Source organism: Anolis sagrei, chromosome 4 (assembly GCF_037176765.1).
Source record: "Anolis sagrei isolate rAnoSag1 chromosome 4, rAnoSag1.mat, whole genome shotgun sequence".
NCBI lineage: Eukaryota > Metazoa > Chordata > Lepidosauria > Squamata > Dactyloidae > Anolis > Anolis sagrei.
The window spans coordinates 89,813,966-89,834,625 of record NC_090024.1 but is presented as its reverse complement, the minus strand read 5'-3'; the positions used below and the strand labels follow the sequence as shown (position 1 = coordinate 89,834,625).

Genomic DNA, 20,660 nt, shown 5'->3' with positions numbered 1-20,660 from the left:
GGCAATCATATCTTGACTTTAATGGCTAGTGAGTACAGGGTATTACATCATTCTAAAAAAGTAAGTGTGCATTGCATGGGACCCTCAAGTATGTTAGCATAACACTATGTAACAAAATTTGGAAAAAAATGTATTCCTGGCTTAAAAAGTGTTATTCCTGTTTAATTGGGCAGTACTTACTTTGAAAATAGTAGTTATACTCCATAACTTGTTTTTGTGGCTGCTGCAAACTATCTTAAATTGGTTGAGACTCAAGATACTCATTGAAAAACTATAGCAAAATATTCTGCAGGATGTCCTTCACCAAAATATGCATTGGCTGGTTTTATCAAAGAGCCAATACTTCTGCTTGCCAGCCTTTTAATAATCTAAATCAGGGGTCCTCAAACTTTTTAAAGAGAGGGCCAGGTCACAGTCCCTCAAACTGTTGGAGGGCCGAATTATAATTTGAAAAAAACATGAATGAATTCCGATGCACACTGCACATATCTTACTTGTAATGCAAAAACAATTAAAACAATACAATAATTAAAATGAAGAATAATTTTAACAAATATAAACTTATTAGTATTTCAGTGGGAAGTGTGGACCTGCTTTTGGCTGATGAGATAGGATTGTTATTGTGTGTTTTCAAGTAATTTCAGACTTAGGTTGATCCTGAGTGAGGTCTGGGTAAATGTCCTTGGAGGGCTGCATCTGGCCCTCGGGCCTTAGTTTGAGGATCCCTGATCTAAATGAATGTCTGTATGGAGCCCCCCGTGGCACAGTGAGTTAAACCCTTGTGCCAGCAGGTTTGAATACAGGAACAGGTTGAGCTCCTGTCTGTCAGCTCCAGCTTCTCATACAGGGATATGAGAGAAGCCTCCCAAAGGATGGTAAAACATCCGGGCATCCCCTAGGTAACATCCTTGCAGACGGCCAGTTATCTAACACCAGAAACGACTTGAAGTTTCTCAAGTTGCTCTTAACACAAAAAAGTCAGTATATCTTACCTTAATTTTCTTTTTTCCCCACTCTTTTACCCCAGGTTAAATGTAATCAAAAGGCTGGTGGCAGACAAAGCTGACTTCCTACATCACGTGACCCAGCTTGACCTTCGGGACAATAAACTAGGCGAGCTAGATGCCACCATCTTCAATAATGTTGAAATACTGCACTGTGAAAGAAACCAGCTGGTAACTCTCAAAATCAGCGGATACCTGCTGAAAGCTCTTTATGCCACTGCAAATGGTACGTTATCAACTTTGAAACCTGCAAAATTGTTCTTCCCTGCAACATTCATCTGTCTCTTTTATTGCGGAAGGGACACTGTTAGACACTAATCTGCTACTGTTTACCCTGGCAATGAAAGTGGTTGTGAACTGGCTAGAACTTGTAAGCAGCAACTTCAATGCTGGGTTGGCTCATAAGTGGTTAGCCTCACTGTGTGTATACAGATAATTCCTTGTATTGTTATATAGTTTTTCAATTGCTGTAGCTGAATGTAGCAGGAAAACTTGTGGACCATTTCTGTGATTAGACTGAGCAACTTGTATAAATTAAGCAAATGAAGTGGGTTTGTGTACGGCCTTATTTTGTTCAACACTGCCTCTACTGGGCATGGGAAAGATTTGTGTTGGGCTTTTTAGTCTCTGTTTTTGGCTGGAAATCCTAATAAATGGACTGATAGATAACAGGATTGAGAGGTTTAAATAAATCACAGGCAGACTTTCAACTATTTTTCCTTCTGTTTTCATCCTCAAGGCAATTGGTGCCACAGCTGGTACAGGTGCATGTTCTAGGTTCATGAACCATATCATGATGCATTGCCTGGCCTCTCACCTCCTTTTTTTAACCCTCCTGTTATATAAGACTCTCATTCTAAAGCTCCATGTGTACAACTTTATAATTGAACTTTGGCATGAATTGCAGTACGAGGCAGCATAACCAGGGTTTGAATTGTTTTATTGTTTCAAGGTGAAAGCATGAATGCCACAGCTCTAGAATATAACTGGGGGTTATGCTTTCTTGGTTCACTGCATGAAAACTTTAAGGCTAATGTCATGGGTTGAAGGCTTACTGCGAGGTCACGTGAGTCCTTGGGTAGACTGCTTGTGTAGAATCGAAAGTCAATAAAACAGCATTACTTGAGATGTTTTAAGAAATGCCTTAGGTGATCAGATGAAGCATTATTGATTTATCAAAGGGTTAGTTCTTTTCAAGGAGATAAACTTGTTCTGGGCTATATCACTACAGCAGTCTGTAGGCAGGGGCTGATACAATTTAACAGTGTGTTCACAACTTGCACATGTATACACACAAATACAGGTACTGACATACATGTAGAAAATCAGGTGTTGAGAGAGAAGAAGTTGTTTTTTCTGTCATTTGAGGGAATTATAGAAAGGAGAAAACATTCCTTCACATCAGAGCTAAGTTTCCTTTATATAGTGTAGTGTACCCAGCAGGTTAAACCGCTGAGCTACTGAACTTGCTGACAGAAAGGTTGGCAGTTTGAATCTGGGGAGCAGGGTGATGTCCCACTGTTAGCCCCAGCTTCTACCAGTCTAGCAGTTCGAAAACATGCAGATGTGAGTAGATCAATAGGTACCACTTCTGTGGGAAGTTAACAGCGCTCCATGCATTCATGCTGGCTGCTACATTACCTTGGAGGTGTCTATGGACAACGCTGGCTCTTTGGCTTAGAAATAGAGATGAGCACCAACCCCCCAGCGTTGGACACAACTAGACTTAATGTCAGGGGAAACTTTTACCTTTACTTACATATTGAAGTTCTTTCAGTACTGCAAAGGACACAGCTGATTCAATGCTCAGGCCATAGCAAATAAGTGGTTTATTATTATTATTTTAAAAGAATATTATCTGTGTTCTTTTCCAGAACTTGTTCACCTTGATGTGTATCCAGTTCCAAATTATCTGACCTACATGGATGTTTCTAGGTGAGCATAACATCTATTACAGTGCTATATCACCTCCTCTCTTGGAGCTAAGTCTTGAGTAACTATAGTGTCAAGTGCGGCTGGTGGGAACGAGAGAGAGGGCCTTCTCGGTGGTGGCCTCTTCTCTGGAACTCGCTACCCAAAGAGATCAGATTGGCCCCTACCCTTTTCACTTTCCGCAAGGAGTTAAAAACCTGGGTGTTCTGCTACGCATTTGAGTAGGCAGTTTCACCAGATAATTGGATCATTCTTGCCATAACTTTTTGCACTTTCGTTGGCCCTTCCATCTATAATCTTGTTATTTTAAATGCCTATGGACATTATCCTTCCAGCTGTGACCTTAATTTGATTTGAAGCGTACCTTGCACCTTCCCTGGGCTCTGTCTAGGAACAATTGTACATTCCCTGATCCCACCGCACTTGGCACTTATTTCTTCAGCCATGATACTGCTTTTAAAATGTGTAATGTGATTGTATGATTCTTTTTCCCCCTTGATGTTGTAGCTGATTTTAACGTGTCTTATTTTATTGTGTGTGTTTTAATCTGCATTCCTGGGCTTGTCCCCTTGTAATGCTCTCCGAGTACCTTCGGGGAGATGGTGCTGGGGTATAAGAATAAAGTTGTTGTTGTTGTTGTTGTTGTTGTTGTTGTTGTTATTCACTGTGAAAGACCATGCAGATCCAGAATAGGTCTCTACAGTCACCTCCAAGACTCTTCCCTCATACTTGGTCACGAGTGATCACCTATATAGATACACACATACATCTAATGTTCAAGGCCAAAAAAATCAGAAATTGCCATGTATATGTGCATAACTACAAAAATACATTGATTATGTGGCATAGTTCCACTTAAAACCTTGACTGTTATGTCTGTTCTATATAAGTACCTGAGCTGCAAATACATTAAAAAACCAGAGACACACCTAACTGCCTGACACCATATCAAATGCATTTCTTGCATTTATACTTAACACTTTTGCTCCACATAAGTCACCTCCCTCCCAGCTACCTTAAAAAGCTTTCTCTTTCTCTCAAAAAAAGGCTGAAAAGGAAAATGGAAGGGAAGTGACAACATTTCTGGTCATATAAGATGTACTGATGTCCCCCTTGGAGGGGCTGCAGGTTGTAAATTGATCACAGAGCAGCAGACTCTGCTTTAGAGTGTGCCATAAAAATTAAATGTGGGCTTATGGCTAGAGTAGAAGTGAGCAAAGCCACCCTCTAGAAGGAAGTGCTTATCTTGTTTACAGATTCTCCTTGAATCGCAGGGCTTCATCTACTGTGAAGAAGGAAAGCTCCTTACACATGATAATGTCTAACCTCGGGGTTGTAAAAGCAGGTCTTTAGCAAGATAAGGAGGAAGCAGAAGGCACAGAGGCACTTGTACCTCTTTCTTTTTTCTGCCCTGGTCACTTCTTCCCTCCATCTTTCCCTTGTAACATCCACAAGAGATATTTGCAAGCATCACTATAAAAAGACCCCAAAGCAACTATTTTGGAAGACATTCCATTTCCATGTATGTTTTTATGTATCTGATCGGAGCGGGCAGATGTTATCGATGCCTCCTGGACTTGTGCACCAAGATTAAAAGACGGGATTCTAAATGGCGGAGGTCATTTGTACTCTGGAGCGGTGGTGCTTTAAAAAAAGGATCAAGCTTTAGTTTGCCATTATAAAAAAAACAAGCAACTGTTATGTCTAAATGAGCACTGAAGAGACAAGGGTGTTGCCTGAGGGTGTTGCCAGGAACTTGAAGCATACAAGCGCATGAGTCAGTAGAATCGCATGCCAGAATCTCATCAGTACGTTTGCATGGATAAGTAATAGCAATTTATTGGGGGGGGGGGGAGCAGTGTTTCCCTATTTCTACAAGCCATAGTAATGAGGGATGTTTGATTTTACAATATCCCCGAGACTCTTTTAGTGACTTCTTTTCATAATATGCATATTGAAAAGGTCTATGATGCATGCATTTTCCCCCCAGAGGAACATTTTAGAGTAACATGGTATCTTTTCCCCCCAAGCCCTTTAATGAAAAATATATTTGAATATAATTAATACAAATACTCTTTGCCTCTCTGTAAACACTTCCAGCTGAAAACCTCTTTAGGTATAAGTAGGGCCCTTTAAAACTTCTTTTAAATTTTTGATATTCTGCTGGAAAACTGTATTCAAAACTGTAAATTTTTGATATTCTTCTGGAAAACTGTATAAACCTGCATCTGTCTATATAATAATAATAATAATAATAATAATAATAATAATTGTCAGACTTCCGAATCCAGACTGACAAAGTTTTGGAACACAATACACCAGACATCACGATTGTGGAAAAGAAAACAGTCTGGATTATTGATGTCGCCATACCAGGTGACAGCCGCAATAAGGAAAAACAGCAGTAAAAACTCAGCCATTATCAAGACCTCAAAAACGAACTGCAAAGGCTCTGGCATAAACCAGCACAGGTGGTCCCAGTGGTCATCGGCACACTGGGTGCCGTGCCAAAAGATCTCAGCCAGCATTTGTCAATTGCAAAAGGCCACCTTACTTGGATCTGCGCGCATCATTCGAAAATACATCACACAGTCCTAGACGCTTGGGAAGTGTTCGACTTGTGATTTTGTGAAAGGAAATCCAGCGTATAGATCTCTTTTGCTGTCACATACTGTGCTTTTGTGTCAGTAAAATAATAATAATAATAATAATAATACTAATAATAATAATAATAAATCTTTATTTATACCCACCATCTCCCCCAACGGGGACTTGGGGCGACTCACATGATGCCAAGCCCAAACAACAAATTACAGTAAAATAAAATACAAATTACAATAAAATAAACAACATCGCAGTATAATACAAAACATATGAATACAATAAGCAATATACACAAAGCATAAGAAAGCAATAAACAAACATAATGACAGTGAGCAGGCCACATGTACAATAAAATAGTTTAAAAACTCAGGGTGAGATAAAAGGAGCAGATTATTTGCATGGGAGAACTCATAGAGAAACAGTGTAATAAACATACCTTCGTACAGGGGGGGGGGGTTAACTCCTAGGACAAAAACATTGAGGGGAGCAATAGCTAAACCTTGTGTGGCTACTCTCCAAAAGTGCAGCGGCAGAGCCAGGTCTTGAGATTCTTTTTAAAGTTTTCTAAGGTAGGGGCTTTCCTAATCTCACCGGGAAATGAGTTCCAGAGTCGGGGAGCCACGGAGGAGAAGGCTCTCTCCCTATCCTGCAATAAAAACTGTACATACAAGAGTCTAGGTTAAGCAAAGAGATAATATGTTTGGCATATGTTCTGAAACCTTCAGAAGAGCCTTTATTAGTGAACCATACTGCTCTTTAACTGCTTTGAATCTTTCTTGTTTAAACCACTGTTTAAAATAAATTGATGATAATCTAAAACAGTGGTTCTCAACCTTCCTAATGTCGCAACCCCTTAATACAGTTCCTTATGTTGTGGTGACCCCCAACCATAAATTATTTCCGTTGCTACTTCATAACTGTCATTTTGCTACTATTAGGAATTGTAATGTAAATATCTGATAAGCAGGATGTATTTTCATTCACTGGACCAAATTTGACACAAATACCCGATATGCCCAAATTTGAATACTGGTGGGATTGGGCTGGGGATTTTTTTTTTCATTTGGGAGTTGTGAACTTCACCAATGATTGAATTGAATCAAACTTCCTGCACAGAACTCCCATGACCTACAGAAAATACTGGAAGGGTAGTTTTGGAGTTGTAGTTCACCTACATCCCGAGAGCACTGTGGACTCAAACAATAATGGATTTGGATCAAACTTGGCATGCATACTCAATATGCCCAAATTTGAACACTGGTGGAGTTTGGGGAAAATAGACCATGACATTTGGAAGTTGTAGTTGCTGGGATGTATAGTTCACCTACAATCAAAGAGCATTCTGAACTCCACCAACGATAGAATTGGGTCAAACTTCCCACATACAAACCCCACGACCATCAGAAAATACTGTGTTTTCTGATGGTTTTTGGCGACTCTTCCGACACCCCTTCACAACCGCTCCAGGTCCCGACCCCCAGGTTGAGAGACTTTTGAAATTCATGACCTTCTTGCTTAACAATTCCTTCCTCTTTTTTTGGGGGGGGGGGTATATTATTATTATTATTATTATTATTATTATTATTATTTCTTTACTGTATGGTGCATCTTTCTATTTTGTAAGGGGCCTTGATCCTAGTTCTGGGGAGAAAGGTGCAATGTAAAATAAAGAAGTTGCTATAGGGCAGAGCTCTAGGCCTAAGCCTTGTGTAAACATTGCTCAGATAGAATACAACAATGCTAGGAAACCTTTATCAGTTAGCTGACTTCCTTATAACCCAATGAAATAATCCCCAAGCATTTGCTGGCATTTCCATATACTATATTGTCATCCAAGGTGTATGGTCCTTCAAATCTTCCTCACTCTGATTGAATTATATCTTTAATGTTCCCATGGGCTTGTCTCTTGAGAAAATGGTGTGTTGGAAAGTGTTTATGCAAATTGATTTAATTATTTTTAAAAGCCCATATTTTTTCTTTTTTATGCCACTCATGTTTTAAAAAGGGGGGAGAGAAAGAAATAGGGGAAAGATCCTTTCATGTAATCTATTAACTTATTAATTAATACTCAAAGGTGATATGAGCAAATCCACCATCGTTAAATTATAATGGAGCTAGGTACATACATGGAAACAATCTGCATGTAGTTCTCATTGCTTTGGTCATTTTGTGGTGCAAGGATGTGTCTCTCTGTTGAAGATACTGAATTCCAGTTCCCAAAAGCCTCAACTGGCCTGACGTTTTTTTATCATGTCAGAAGTTACTTGAGAAACTGCAAGTCGTTTCTAGTGTGAGAGAATTAGCTGTCTGCAGAGACATTGCCCAGGGGATGCCCGGATGTGTTACCATCCTGTCGGAGGCTTCTCTCATGTCCCCACATGGGAAGCTGGAGCTGACAGATGGGAGCTCACCCCATCTCACAGATTCAAACCACCGACCTTCAGGTCAGGAGTTCAGCCAGCACAAGGGTTTAACCCATTGCGCCGCCGCGGCTGGACTGATTGGTGGTAAGGGATTGAGAATTCATCACTTGAGCAATTGATCAGCAATTGGCTTAAATAACAAAATACTGACTTTGTTATGAAGTTTGATTTCTACATCCCTCGTTCAGTGTATATAAGCGCAGTTTGTTTTCATGACTTGATATTTTTGTGTGTCTTCATTCATTTTTCTGACTCTTTTATAGAAACCATCTTGAGAGCGTTCCTGAGTGGGTTTGTGACAGCAGAAAGTTGGAAGTGCTGGATCTTGGCCACAATCAAATACGGGAACTACCTGCTCGGTGAGTCCTACAAATACATTTACACAACCCGGAATGGGATGCAGAAATTGGACATAACTGCTAAGTCAGTGTTTAGCTTGCTTCAGTGATATATTATGGTGTGTTGCTTTGTGTGTCTTCCATTTGATGGGTTTTTTTTAGACTCCAGGGGTGGTCATTGTGTCATAAATGTCAGTGCAGCTTTTCTTCTTTATGTTCACTCAAAAGTTAAAACACGCAGTCTCCCTGATTTCCAGACAGAAATGTTTTAAAGCAGCTGTTGAAAATTTTGAAACTCTGTTCCACAAATATTGAAATAATTTTTTTGTCACTTGCTAAAAAAATTAAAAACAATTGCAGGGTGTTCTAAAAAGCCCAAAGAGTATGAATGAAGAAACAGATCTGTGACTAGATGCTAAAAACAGAATCTCTGCCAAAAAAAATTTTTTTAAGCTTACTTATGTGATGGATGGTTGCAGAGTAAAAGGTTGCAGGAAAGCCAGTTGATCATCTCATGATAGATTGTGTTCCAAGGTGCGTAGCCTACAAGCATATTGTAAATGTAGACCTGGTTTGGACAAGTTTATATTTGAGTTTCAGAGATAACAAATGATTCTGATCTGTTTGTAGAAAGAGCCAGATCTGTGTGGCTTATTGGGAGAAGGCAGAATAAAATGCATTAGGATAAACTTATCAGTCCAGGTGTGACATTGATTTATTGTTTCATAATGTATCACCCGGATGAAATTTCACAAGCATTGTGTGCTGAATATTAATGGCAGGCCAATAATTAGAATCAGATCTTCGTAATCAAGTTGCAGTAGGATCCTATTCTTTACATTCTAGAAACTTGCTCTTTCCAGATGTGTTGGGCCAAAGCATTCATCCCAACACATCTGGAGGGTAAAGAACAAGAGATCAATATGTGGACATCTTGAACCCCTTCCCTATCTGTTTCTTTCTTTGTTTATTTATTTATGGGAGCCAAGATTACTGTTGTGGCTATGGTAGAATTTGTGGGAACAGAAAAGATTTGGGCAGCTTAAAAGTAAAGTCTGAACCTACTGGGAGTTTCTTGTTTTGTTTTGTTTTGCTGTTTTTTCCTGACCTAGCAACTTCCTCAGGTTTGCTTAATTTACTTGTGTTATTGTTCCACACACGAGCATGCAAGATTTCAGTAGGCATTGATCACATGCTATTTGTATTAAGACCAGAAATAATCTATGAATTTGTCAGAGTCTTTCATGGCTTAAATCACTGTGTTGTTGTAGGTTTTTCCAGCTATATGGCCATGTTCTAGAAGCATTTTCTCCTGTTGTTTCGCCTGCATCTATGGCAGGCATCCTCAGAGATTGTGAACATCATACTTTTAGGTTTGTGTGCCCTGTGTCAGAAGCCTTCAAACAATTAAATTTGTTGGTAACAATGCTGGTGGGTGTCAAAGACGACTTGAGTTCTGTTCCAGCCAGCATCTGGAGATGGATAGAATTAGAATGAGTGCCTTCTGGTTATACATTCAAAAGGAAAGTGTATGAGGTCCTCTTTTATTGCAAATTTGGGGCATTTCCCACCAAAGTGGGAGAGAAACAAACCTTGCAGCCACACCCACTCAAGCTGTCTTGCAGAAGCAACATGAGGTTATTGACTTGCGTCCTCAGACAGCAACTGCGAATTCTGGCAGTTGTGGAGATTATCTGACGACATCCACAAGGGAAAAAACTCAGCCTTTTATTGATTACTTTGGCATGATTTCCCTGATGATCCAAACTTTGTGACCTGATTATCATGGGTGGCTCCAGTTTGTGTGGGGTGGGGGAAGCGTAAGGGAAGCAACAACCGAGAAAGCCGCCCATAAATCTTCCAGAGGTTTTGTGTGTGCGTTTTCCAGTCTGCAAAGGGGTGGCGAAGGCTTCCTCTGCAGTGCTGAGTAATTTGCGAGTCCTTGATGGAGAGCAGGGTCAGCCGTGGGCCATAGGCTCCTCTTGATTAAACCGTACAGACACAGCAAGCGCAAGGCAGGTGGTAGATGAGAATAATCTTCCTTCTTCAGGAAGAGCTTCCCCCACTCTGAAAACCCCGCTACGCAGCATCACCAAAATGTTGCTGCTTGTGTCATCCTTTCAAAGGAGTGTGACATCTTAAAGGCAGGCCTAATTCTCAGGGTTTCTACTTCCTGATCTGGAATTGTTTTGGGTTTGCAAGAGCCATGTTTTCACCTCTTAAAGCAAAGGTAGTTTTCTCTTCATTCCCCTCCTCCTCCGAATGGTCGACCACCCGTAGCATAGAAAAGCTCAAGACAGTAAAGCGGATTAGATAAATTTCATTCCCTGAAGAAGTGGAAGGAGGTTTTATGCCAGTCTGGTATTAGAAGGGGAGGGTTAGGAGCAAGAGAAGAAGAATATGAAAAGAGAATATCAGATTCTGAGTCAGCATATGATGGATGGACAGGATTTCTTGAGCCCTGGAGGCAAAAGAAGATAGGAGAGGGTAATATTTTTCATCTCTTTGGGTGTTCACTAATGTGGCGAGATGAAATGTTTATGGCCAATATTTTTATGCAGTTCCTCCTCCCTTAGTAGGCTTTCCGTGTGCAAAGAGATTTTAACTTTAGAGCTTTGAAGCAGAGAGGTTGTGCAGGCATGCTGGGGGCTGTGCTTGAGAACTGTCTCACCTCTTACCGGTAACACTTTACTTTCACTTTAATCAGTGGTGCAGTGGGTTAAACCGCTGAGCATTTGAACTTGCTGATCTCTCGGTCAGCAGTTTGAATCTGGGGAGAAGGGTGAGCTCCCTCTGTTAGCCCCAGCTTCTGCCAACCTAGCAGTTGGAAAACATGCAAATGTGAGTAGATCAATGAGTACTGCTCCGGCGGGAAGGTAACGGCGCTCCATGCAGTCATGCAGGCCACATGATCTTGGAGGTGTCTGTGGACAAGGCCGGCTCTTTGAAATGAGCACCAACCCCCAGAATTGGACATGACTGGATTTAATGTCAGGGAAAAACCTTTACCTTCACTTTATTTCATACATTCATACATTTCTATCACACCCTTCTCCCCACAAGGGGAATCAGAGCGGCCTCACATAGGCATCAATGATGCTTACAACATATACATCAAAGAATACAATAAAACAGTAAAACAGTAAAATCATCTTAAAATATCAAACACATCAGCCAATACATTCATTTACCAGATAATATTACAATGCTAGTAAAACAAAAATCAAACCAGGAAATCCAGTGTTGCAACCCTAAATCCTTTCCTATTGTCATTATCATCTAATCAAACGCCTGACTCCAGTTGTCTCCAGTTGTCCAGCCAGGTCTCCAGTTGTCTTCTCAAGGACAGGAGGGAGGAGGCCAACCTGATGTCCTTAGGGAGGGAATTCCACAGACGGGGGGCCACTGCCGAGAAGGCCCTGTCTCTCGTCCCCCCAACCGCATTTGTGAGAGTGGTGGGATCGAGAGCAGGGCCTCTCCTGATGATCTTAAGCTTCGTGATGGTTCATAGCAGGAGATACGTTTGGACAAGTAATCTGGGCCAGAACTTTAATCACTGGGATTTACAGTTTAGGGAAGGGCACTTAGCATTCTCACTCAGAAAATTCTATTGCTCAACAAAACAGAAAACTAAAAGCCCCAGGATTTTGTAGGATGTACCTATGGCAGTTAAAGTTGAAACGACAGTGTTAGCATTTTGCAGAAAGGCATCTAGGTTTTATTGCCGAGTATAGTCCATAGTCCAGTCAAGATCCCTGATAAATCTACTCTTAAGATTTGCAATCAGGCTATTACACTATTATATATCTGAGGAAAATGTTTTCACTGGAAATCTGAAGAAACAACAGCCTGGTTTCAATAGGATGCTAAAATTTCCCTTGGGCTTCCATATGTATTTATTTTCTCTTTTCTTGCTAGCTAGGCGATTGAAAATGTTTCATTCCTGGTTCAATCTAACTACATTTTTTTCTCAACTCTTAATAATTTGAAGTTTGGTTCATTAAATCAATACGACATCAAACAGGGGTTTGTGATCTTGACATGGAGTGCTGTCTAAGATGCAATGTTGGTCCCTAAGAATCGTAGAGTTGGAATTAATGACTTAGATGAAGAATTAGAAGGCATGATCATTAAGTTTGCTGACAACACCAAATTGGGAGGGATAGCCAATACTCCAGAAGACAAGAGCAGTATTCAAAATAATTCCAACAGATTAGAGAGATGGGCCAAACTAACAAAATGAAGTTCAACGGAGACAAATGCAAGATACTCCACTTAGACAGAAAAAAATGAAATGCAAAGATACAGAATGGGGCACGCCTGGCTCAACAGGAGCACATGTGAAAAAGATCTTGGTGTCCTTATGTACAACAAATTAACATGAGCCAATAATGTCATGTGACAGCTAAAAAAGCCAATGGGATTTTGGCCTGATTAAATAGTCTAGTGTCTAGATCCAGGGAAGCCATGCTACCCCTCTGTTCTGCCTTGGCCAGACCACACCTGGAATAGTGTCTAATTCTGGGCACCACAATTTAAGGGAGATGTTGACAAGTTGGAATGTGTCCAGAGGAGGGTGACTAAAATAATCAAGGGTCTGGAGAACAAGCCCTATGAGGAGCGGCTTAAAGAGCTGAGCATGTTTAAACTTAAGAAGAGAAGACTGAGAGGAAACATGATGCCCATGTATCAAGATGTGAGGGGAAGTCATAGGGAGGAGGGAGCAGGTTTGTTTTCTGCTGCCCAGGTGACTAGGACACAGAACAATGGTTTCAAACTACAGGAAAGGAGATTCCACCTGAACATTAGAAAGAACTTCCTGACTGTGAGAGCTGTTCAGCGGTGGAACTCTCTGCCTAGGAGTGTGGTGGAGGCTCCTTCTTTGGAGGCTTTTAATCAGAGGCTGGATGGCCATCTGTCAGGGGTGCTTTGAATGTGATATTCCTGCTTCTTGGAAGGGGGTTGAACTAGATGGCCTACAAGGTCTCTTCCAACTTTATGATTCTATGATTCTATAAGACTGTATGGGCCATCTAGTCCAACCCTTAGCCATGTAGGAAAAGCACACTCAAATCACCCCTGACAGATGGCCATCAAGCCTCTGTTCAGAACTTCCAAGGAAGGAGCTTCCACCACTCTCTAAGGCAGAGAGTTCCACTGTTGAACACCTCTAGAAAGTTGTTTCTTATTTTCAGGTGTAATCTCCTTTCCTGTAATTTCCTGTAATTTGAACTCATTTCTCTGAGTCCTAGAACACCGAAGTTCGCTCTTGTGTAGAGAGATCATTTTGAGTAGAATCTTTTAAAATATGTGACATTCAGCAACAATATGTTACAATATATTGAAACCCTGTATCATTTGTTTTGGTGAATGGAAGCCTTCCCACAGTGAAGCAACAGGTTGCATAATCTAAATACTCATTTTCCCCTTGCAGTATTATTCATGACAAATTTGTGTGAGTTGGTTCCTTAATGTTTGTATGTTTTTTACAGGTTATTTTGCAATATCAGCTTGAGGAAGTTGCTTGCAGGACACAATCAATTAGCACGGCTCCCAGAGAGGATTGAACGAACACACGTGGAAGTCCTGGATGTACAACACAACTTGCTTACGGAGCTGCCATCGAATTTGCTGCTGAAAGCTGACAGGTAACTGGAACGAAATCCACAAAAGTATGCTGATATTTGACGAATGTTTTTCTTCAGTGAGAATTTGGACCATGATAGTTGAAGTGCATTTTTAAAGCCCTGGATTAGATTAAGACCTAAATTAAATTAGATGGCCTAAACTCTTAATGCCACAGAAGTTGGGTTTGTGCCAGGGGCCTGGGATGTGTAGTCCTCAAGACAGTAAATACATACAATGTGAAAAGTAACAAACAATGTGGCAAAAGCTAATACATCTATGGCAAGAAAATAACAAAATCTATCTAAAGATGGAGTGTCAAAAAACATTTCATTTCCTATCAACATTGCCCTAAATCACCAAGATCTTTAGAGAAGGTCAGAATGGAGTTTGTTTACTTAATATAGTTTTCATTTTGGTTTTGTTCATGTGTATAGGCAGTTACCAAGTTATGAACAAGATAGTTCTGTAGGTTTGTTTTTAAGTTGAATTTGTTTGTAAGTTGGAACAAGTGTAACTCCAGCCATATATGTACGTGTGTGTGTTAACACCTTTGTGGTATTCGTTTTGCTATCTGTTGAGAAGATTTCACTTCATTTTCTGACCCTGTGAAAATTGGATTTTGAAAAATGTAGCCTGTTGTAGAAACAACGATTGGTGATAAATCTATCCCTGAATTTTCCTTCTGAGGAATAGATTTCTCTCACTTCCTGTTGTCTCATCCCCATTCTTAACTTTGAGTCATTTGTAAGTCAGATGTTTGTAACTTAGGAACTTTACTATTACATAGCAATTTTTCAACTCATGTTTTTTGACGCCAAATATTTACACCATGGATTTATATAGAATTTGATAGTATTTTGTTATATGCCATATATGTGTTGTTACCTTGGACTATGTTGTATGTTATATGGGTGACAATCCATTTAAATCTGCATATATTTGTGAAGCTTGTTTCCAAAAGGTACCAAATCCATCTAAACAAACTTTACAGGATATGCATTCTTTTGCTATAAAATACAATTTTCCAATCCTTTTACCAAGGTGATTTGATACATTTTGATAGTTCTGATCTGTGTGTAATGTTCTGCTCCTAGCCAACAACTTATGGCCAATACTGGTAGCCAAATTTTGTTCATTTTCAGGAGTTTCTTCTTTTCTGTTGAAATTGTCCACGTGCTTGTAGATTTCGATGGCATCTCTATGTACTCAGGCAAACTCGTTTTCTGTATTTATTTATTTGTTTAATTTATTTTCCATATTTGTATACCGCCTTTCCAAGCCCGGAGGCAAATTTGATCCCTTTTGAAGGAAAAAAAACTTTGGCATTTTGATTTCTCTGTTTTTCATGTATGATATAAATACTATTTTGATTGGTTATTTGCCTTGTTTATGTTATGGCCTTTTATGACATTTGCATTTGTAGCTGCGGCCATTATCTTTTGTTGTCAGTTGCCCTGTAATTGTTTTTAGACTATAGTATCTATAGCCAGTAACGAGTTACAGTTCAACACCTTCAAAAGGCTTATATTCCTCATTAGTGTAAAAGGTAAAGGTTTCCCCTTGACATTAAGTCTAGTCATGTCCAACTGTGGGAGGTGGTGCTCATCTCCATTTCTAAGCCCAAGAGCCAGCATCGTCCATAGACACCTCCAAGGTCATATGGCCGGCATGACTGCATGGAGTGCCATTACCTTCCTACCAGAGTGATATCTATTGATCTACTTACATTTGCAAGTTTTCAAACTGCCAGGTTGGCAGAAGTTGGGGCTAACAACAGGAGCTCCCCCCGCTCCCCAGATTTGAACTGCTAACCCTTCAGTCAGCAAGTTCATCAGCTTGGCAGTTTAACCCTTTGCGCCACCTTGGCTCCTATAATAAGTGACTAGTAGTGAAAAAAGGTCACAATAAAATAAATAAAACCCCTCCTTCAGCAGGAGAGAGAGAGAAGAATTCAGTTCTCAAGGATTCATATAAACATCCTTATCTGAAGAATGATGTCGCTGAGAGTTCATGACAGCTTTTTATACTTTGAACTTCTTTCTGCCTTTGTCTGTCTGTGTCCAAGAACCTTCATGGCTGCAGGAATAGGCGGTATAAAAGCACTGAATTCGAACTATGTCCTCACCAGTGTTCTGGTATTGATCCCAATGCATTAATAAAATGAATTCTGGGTTTTAAAGTGTCCTCTGCAGCTACAGTTTTTGCTTGGCTTACTACTACTTTTGTTTGGACCAGTATACAATTGCTTTGGTTTCCATGCAAGATTGTTGTTTTTTTTAATTTATTCACGTTAAAATTGTCTTTTACAATTTACCCAAAACACCTAGAACAGGTATCCTAGAATCCTTCCAGACAGGCCCTGTATCTCAGCAGGTTTTCTGCTTTGAACTGGATAGTATGAGTGCCAGATAATCTGGGATAAACCGAAAACCTGGGATCAGATCCTGGGATATAGTGCCTGTCTGGAAGGACCCCTTGCCAAAATGTTATAAATGTGCATCTATATTAGTACAGATTAAATGGAATGTATTTATGTTTTGAGTTGCTTTTTAAGTTGATAAGTTTAGGGATTTGACAGGTGGAGGTAAATGGGAAGATTAGTAATTGCCTTTTTGTGTCTTGGCTCCACAGTGGCCATCAATACTGGCATGTTTCTTAACCACTGAGTGTTGGGATCTGGTGATCCTTGGATATTTGGATTTTGCTAAATCGTTCTGTTGACCCACTTTCCTGAGCATTGTCTACACTGATGGGATGTGGTTCTTCAGGGTCTTTCCTAGTCCCTATCAAATATGATGAGAATTAAACCTGGAGGCTCTTGACCCCAGAGTATGGCCTCTACCACGGAATTGTATCTTTGTCCTAGGAATTCAAAGTGATTTCCATCTAGTATTTAGTGGAGAACTTTCAGAGCACACTCTGAGGTTGAAATATACTTGTGGAACTCTGATGTTTCTGTTTCCATGTAAGTGTGCCAATCTGTGACACTAAAGAGAACAGCGTGATTGGCATGTAAACCACGTCCTTCATTTTCACCCTGGAAACCTTAGATTGGGAAGACTAATTTTCCTTTTTCCTTCATAGTCTAAGGCAGTGGTTCCCAGCCTGTGGGTCCCCAGATGTTTTTGTCTACAACTTCCAGAAATCCCAGCCAGTTTACCAGCTGTTAGCATTTCTGGGAGTTGAAGGCCAAAACATCTGGGAACCCACAGGTTGAGAACCACTGATCTAAGGGAGAGTGTGGTGTTTCTGCCATGTCCTTTGTGACTGTCTAATATAGATGCATCACTACAAAAAACCAATTTGATAGAAACTGGATTGGAATCGTAGATACTTGCTGATTTTGCCACTGATGTTTTGCCACGTGCTCCTTCTTTCTACTTGTTCTTTTCTTCCAGTTTTCCTTTTCAGTGCTTTTTAGATTTTTTCCATATTCACCTTTTTTGTATCACATCTACTCTGCCTCCATTATATTTAGTACATTTGTTAAGACAGCTTATAAGATATTCACAGACTGCCTGAGTGGCGTGGCACATTAACAATGCAAATACGAGTTTGGCCTTCTTGATCAACTTAATAAGTGATTTGCCTTTTTTTTTTCCACTCGGTTATCGCTTCCAGTCTTAAACTTCTGGAGTCCCAGAATGACCAGCCATCTTAGACCACTTAAAGTTGCCTAGCCTTTCCGTTGATGAGCCATCTGTTAGGAGAACAGATGTTCTGTCTTATTCATTCAAACAGAAGTAATTCCCCTTTGTTTTTGTAACGTTTAAAGAGGACAACTCCCTTCCAATTGAAATATATTGTTTTAGTCCATTTTTGTATTTTTCAAAATAAACTCTTTCAGTTAAGGTAAACTGGAATGTCAAATCCTGTAGTTTTCCATTCACCAGCCTTTCATTTTCTTAGAATGGATTCGATTTGGATTTATAGTTTGCTGTTTCACCAATTACGAGTTGTAAATGGGTATGTTCAGAATACCAGAAATTGCTCTCTCCAGAGCAAAGGTTTTAATTTTTTTCTGTTCTTTTCATTTTATTTTTGAAGAGTATCTTGAATATTTCCTTTGATATGATGTTGCTGGTTTTGGCCATAAAGTTAGGCAAGGTTTATAGAGGCGTTTTATGAGTCCAAGAAAAAAAAAGTACTTTTCCCTTTAAAAAAACAAACAAAACAAACTGGGTACCTTGGAGGACTCTTTATTTCTATTTTATATACTATCCATCCTCTGTCATGCATTGCTGTAGCCCAGTCTGTGTATATGTGTTTTGTGTGTGTATGTGTGCGTATATATGTGTGTTTATGTGTGTTTGCGTGATTTTGCACATGCGTTGTAATGTAATTTTTGTTTTTTGGCTTTTTAAGCCTCTCCTGCTGTGTTTTCAGTGTTTTATGAGTGATGGTCACTCGTTGGTCTAATAGGTGTCTTGTGTCCAAATTTGGTGTCAATTCGTCCAGTGGTTTTTGAGTTATTTTAATCCCACAAATGAACATTACATTTTTATTTATATATAATTGTTTTCCACATTTATAATGACACCCTATAAACACTAGGTAACATGAATTCGTTCCTAGGTTACAAATGTCATTTCTTAATTGGTTCTGTTATAAACGTGGAAAATGTTTATTAAACTGCAAAAACTTTGTTCTTATGGGACATTCTGCAGCACATTTTGCTATAGTTTTTTAATGAATATCTCATAGAGTCTCAACCAATTCAGCCCCCCCCCCCCCCCAATTCTCATGGTGGTTCGCAAAAAGGCCTTACTGGTGCATTATTTAAACTGTTATGTTTATTCATATCATGATCTGATCACCATACTCAATATATCCCATATCCATGGGGGTATTGGGATAACGATACAAAAGGTTTGCTAGGGTAGACCCTCTTTCACTCAGACTCAGCCCCCCCCCCCCCCCCCCGTCAACAGAGTTTGTGACAGCCACCAAAATGAAGTTTCTGGAGTATAACAATTACTTTCAAAGAAAGTACCGCACAATTAAACAGGAAATAACACTTTCAAATCAGGAACAGATTTTTTACATAGTGTTATGACCCCCCAAACCTGCCCTTGACTTACACGTGTTTGACTTATACGCGAGTATGTGCAGTGCCAATAATACACTATATAAAAGCGGATATGAAGCATGTGCTAAAGATTACTGTAGACATCTCTCTGTGTGTGGGTTTTTTTTGTTTTTAAGGCTTTCCAAAATCCAAAAGTTAAAAAGGCAAAAATCAAAACAAGCAGCGCTACAGATTTGAAGCGACAAACATAGAGAAGCATGAAAATTTCATGAGGCAAGAACAGAGGGAGATATTGTAATTAAGCCACCTTGAGTCTCATCTGCACCGTGACAGGCTCTAAGTCAACCGAAAGCTATAAATATTGGCCTGATTAAACTCCGACCCCCTCCTACACAGACCCAGTAAAAGTAGGCTGGCAGAGGGAAAGTTAAGATTAAAAAGTAACTGATAAATAAATCTCCTCTGTAGATAGATGGTGCGAGAGAGGGAAGGCAAACTCCCCCATGAACAAGCAAAAAAGCGAGTATTCCTAAATCAGGGCAAGTGAAGGGAGGGCCAAGGTTTGATTCTTTTAGATCAAGCATATCTGGATTTTTAAAAACTGTACCCAACAGATTCCCCTGCCATGTGGAAGAGGGGTAGAGACTCCAAAGAGTGATCAATATTCTCAAATTCTCGGCACATATATATGTGTGTATGTGTGTCTGTGATGTTTCTGTTTTATTTTCATTGGGCATAAAGCTTGCAGTTTCCAGGGTGAGGCAATGCACAGACTAGTCTTAACAACTTGCCTGACAGCCACTGGTGAGAAAGAATACTATTTCAGTGGAGAAATGGGTTGCCAGAAGTGCAGACCAACTTCATTTCCACAGTGGATGCCTCTTTTGAAGATGGCTCAGAAACCTGATCAAGGCTATATGGAGTTGGCACACTTCCATCTTTCACAGGCTTCAGGTTCAATTTTTCATACTCAACATAAATTGTCAAAATGTTGATTCAAGTTGGAACTATGATAGGATCAACTGCATGAGAACATGCTCATCAGAACTCCCCTGCTGATTTGGATGTCATTATTTAGATCCACCTCTAGGTGAAATGAAGTGGGTGGCTAATGGCAAGAGACATCCTCAGTAGTGATAATATAGCTACCATTGGTGTTCTAATGTGATAGCATTCTGGTCCCAAAGCAAACATTTTTCTCTGTTCCTAATGTAGTAAATTTCCAGCCTAATCATTGTAATTTTTTGTGTTTGTTCCTATGCCACTTTTCTTGTTTTCCATGGTTCATCTGTATTTATATGTGCTTTTCAGTGTGCCTTTACGTTTTTGTAAACTATCCTAAAATTTGGTTATTAGCAAGAGATAGCGCTGTGGCACAGTAGGTTAAACTACTGAGCTCCTGAACTTGCTAACTGAAAGGTCATAGGTTTGGATCCAGGGAGCAGGGTGAGCTCCTGCTGTTAGCCCCAGCTTCTGCCAACCTAGCAGTTCGAAAACATGCAAATGTGAGTAGATCAATAGGTACTGCTCCAGTGGGAAGGTAATGGCGTTCCATGCAGTCATGCTGGCCATATGTCTACGGACAATGGCGGCTCTTCCGCTTAGAAATGGAGATGAGCACCAACCCCTAGAGTCAGACACAACTAGACTTCATGACAGAGGAAAACCTTTACCTTTACCTTTACCTTTACTAGTGCTGTGA

At 40.0% G+C, this 20,660-nt stretch overlaps 1 protein-coding gene across 1 annotated transcript in view; it reads left to right on the top strand.

Annotated features, from left to right (window-relative positions):
- The window catches only part of PHLPP1 (PH domain and leucine rich repeat protein phosphatase 1), a 210,259-nt gene that overhangs the window by 152,433 nt on the left and 37,166 nt on the right, over positions 1-20,660 (top strand). Inside the window, exons 7-10 of the mRNA XM_060774717.2 lie at positions 1,028-1,230; positions 2,879-2,939; positions 8,227-8,322; positions 13,794-13,949. Coding sequence (XP_060630700.2) covers positions 1,028-1,230; positions 2,879-2,939; positions 8,227-8,322; positions 13,794-13,949 — 516 coding nt within the window. The remainder of the gene's footprint in view (positions 1-1,027; positions 1,231-2,878; positions 2,940-8,226; positions 8,323-13,793; positions 13,950-20,660) is intronic.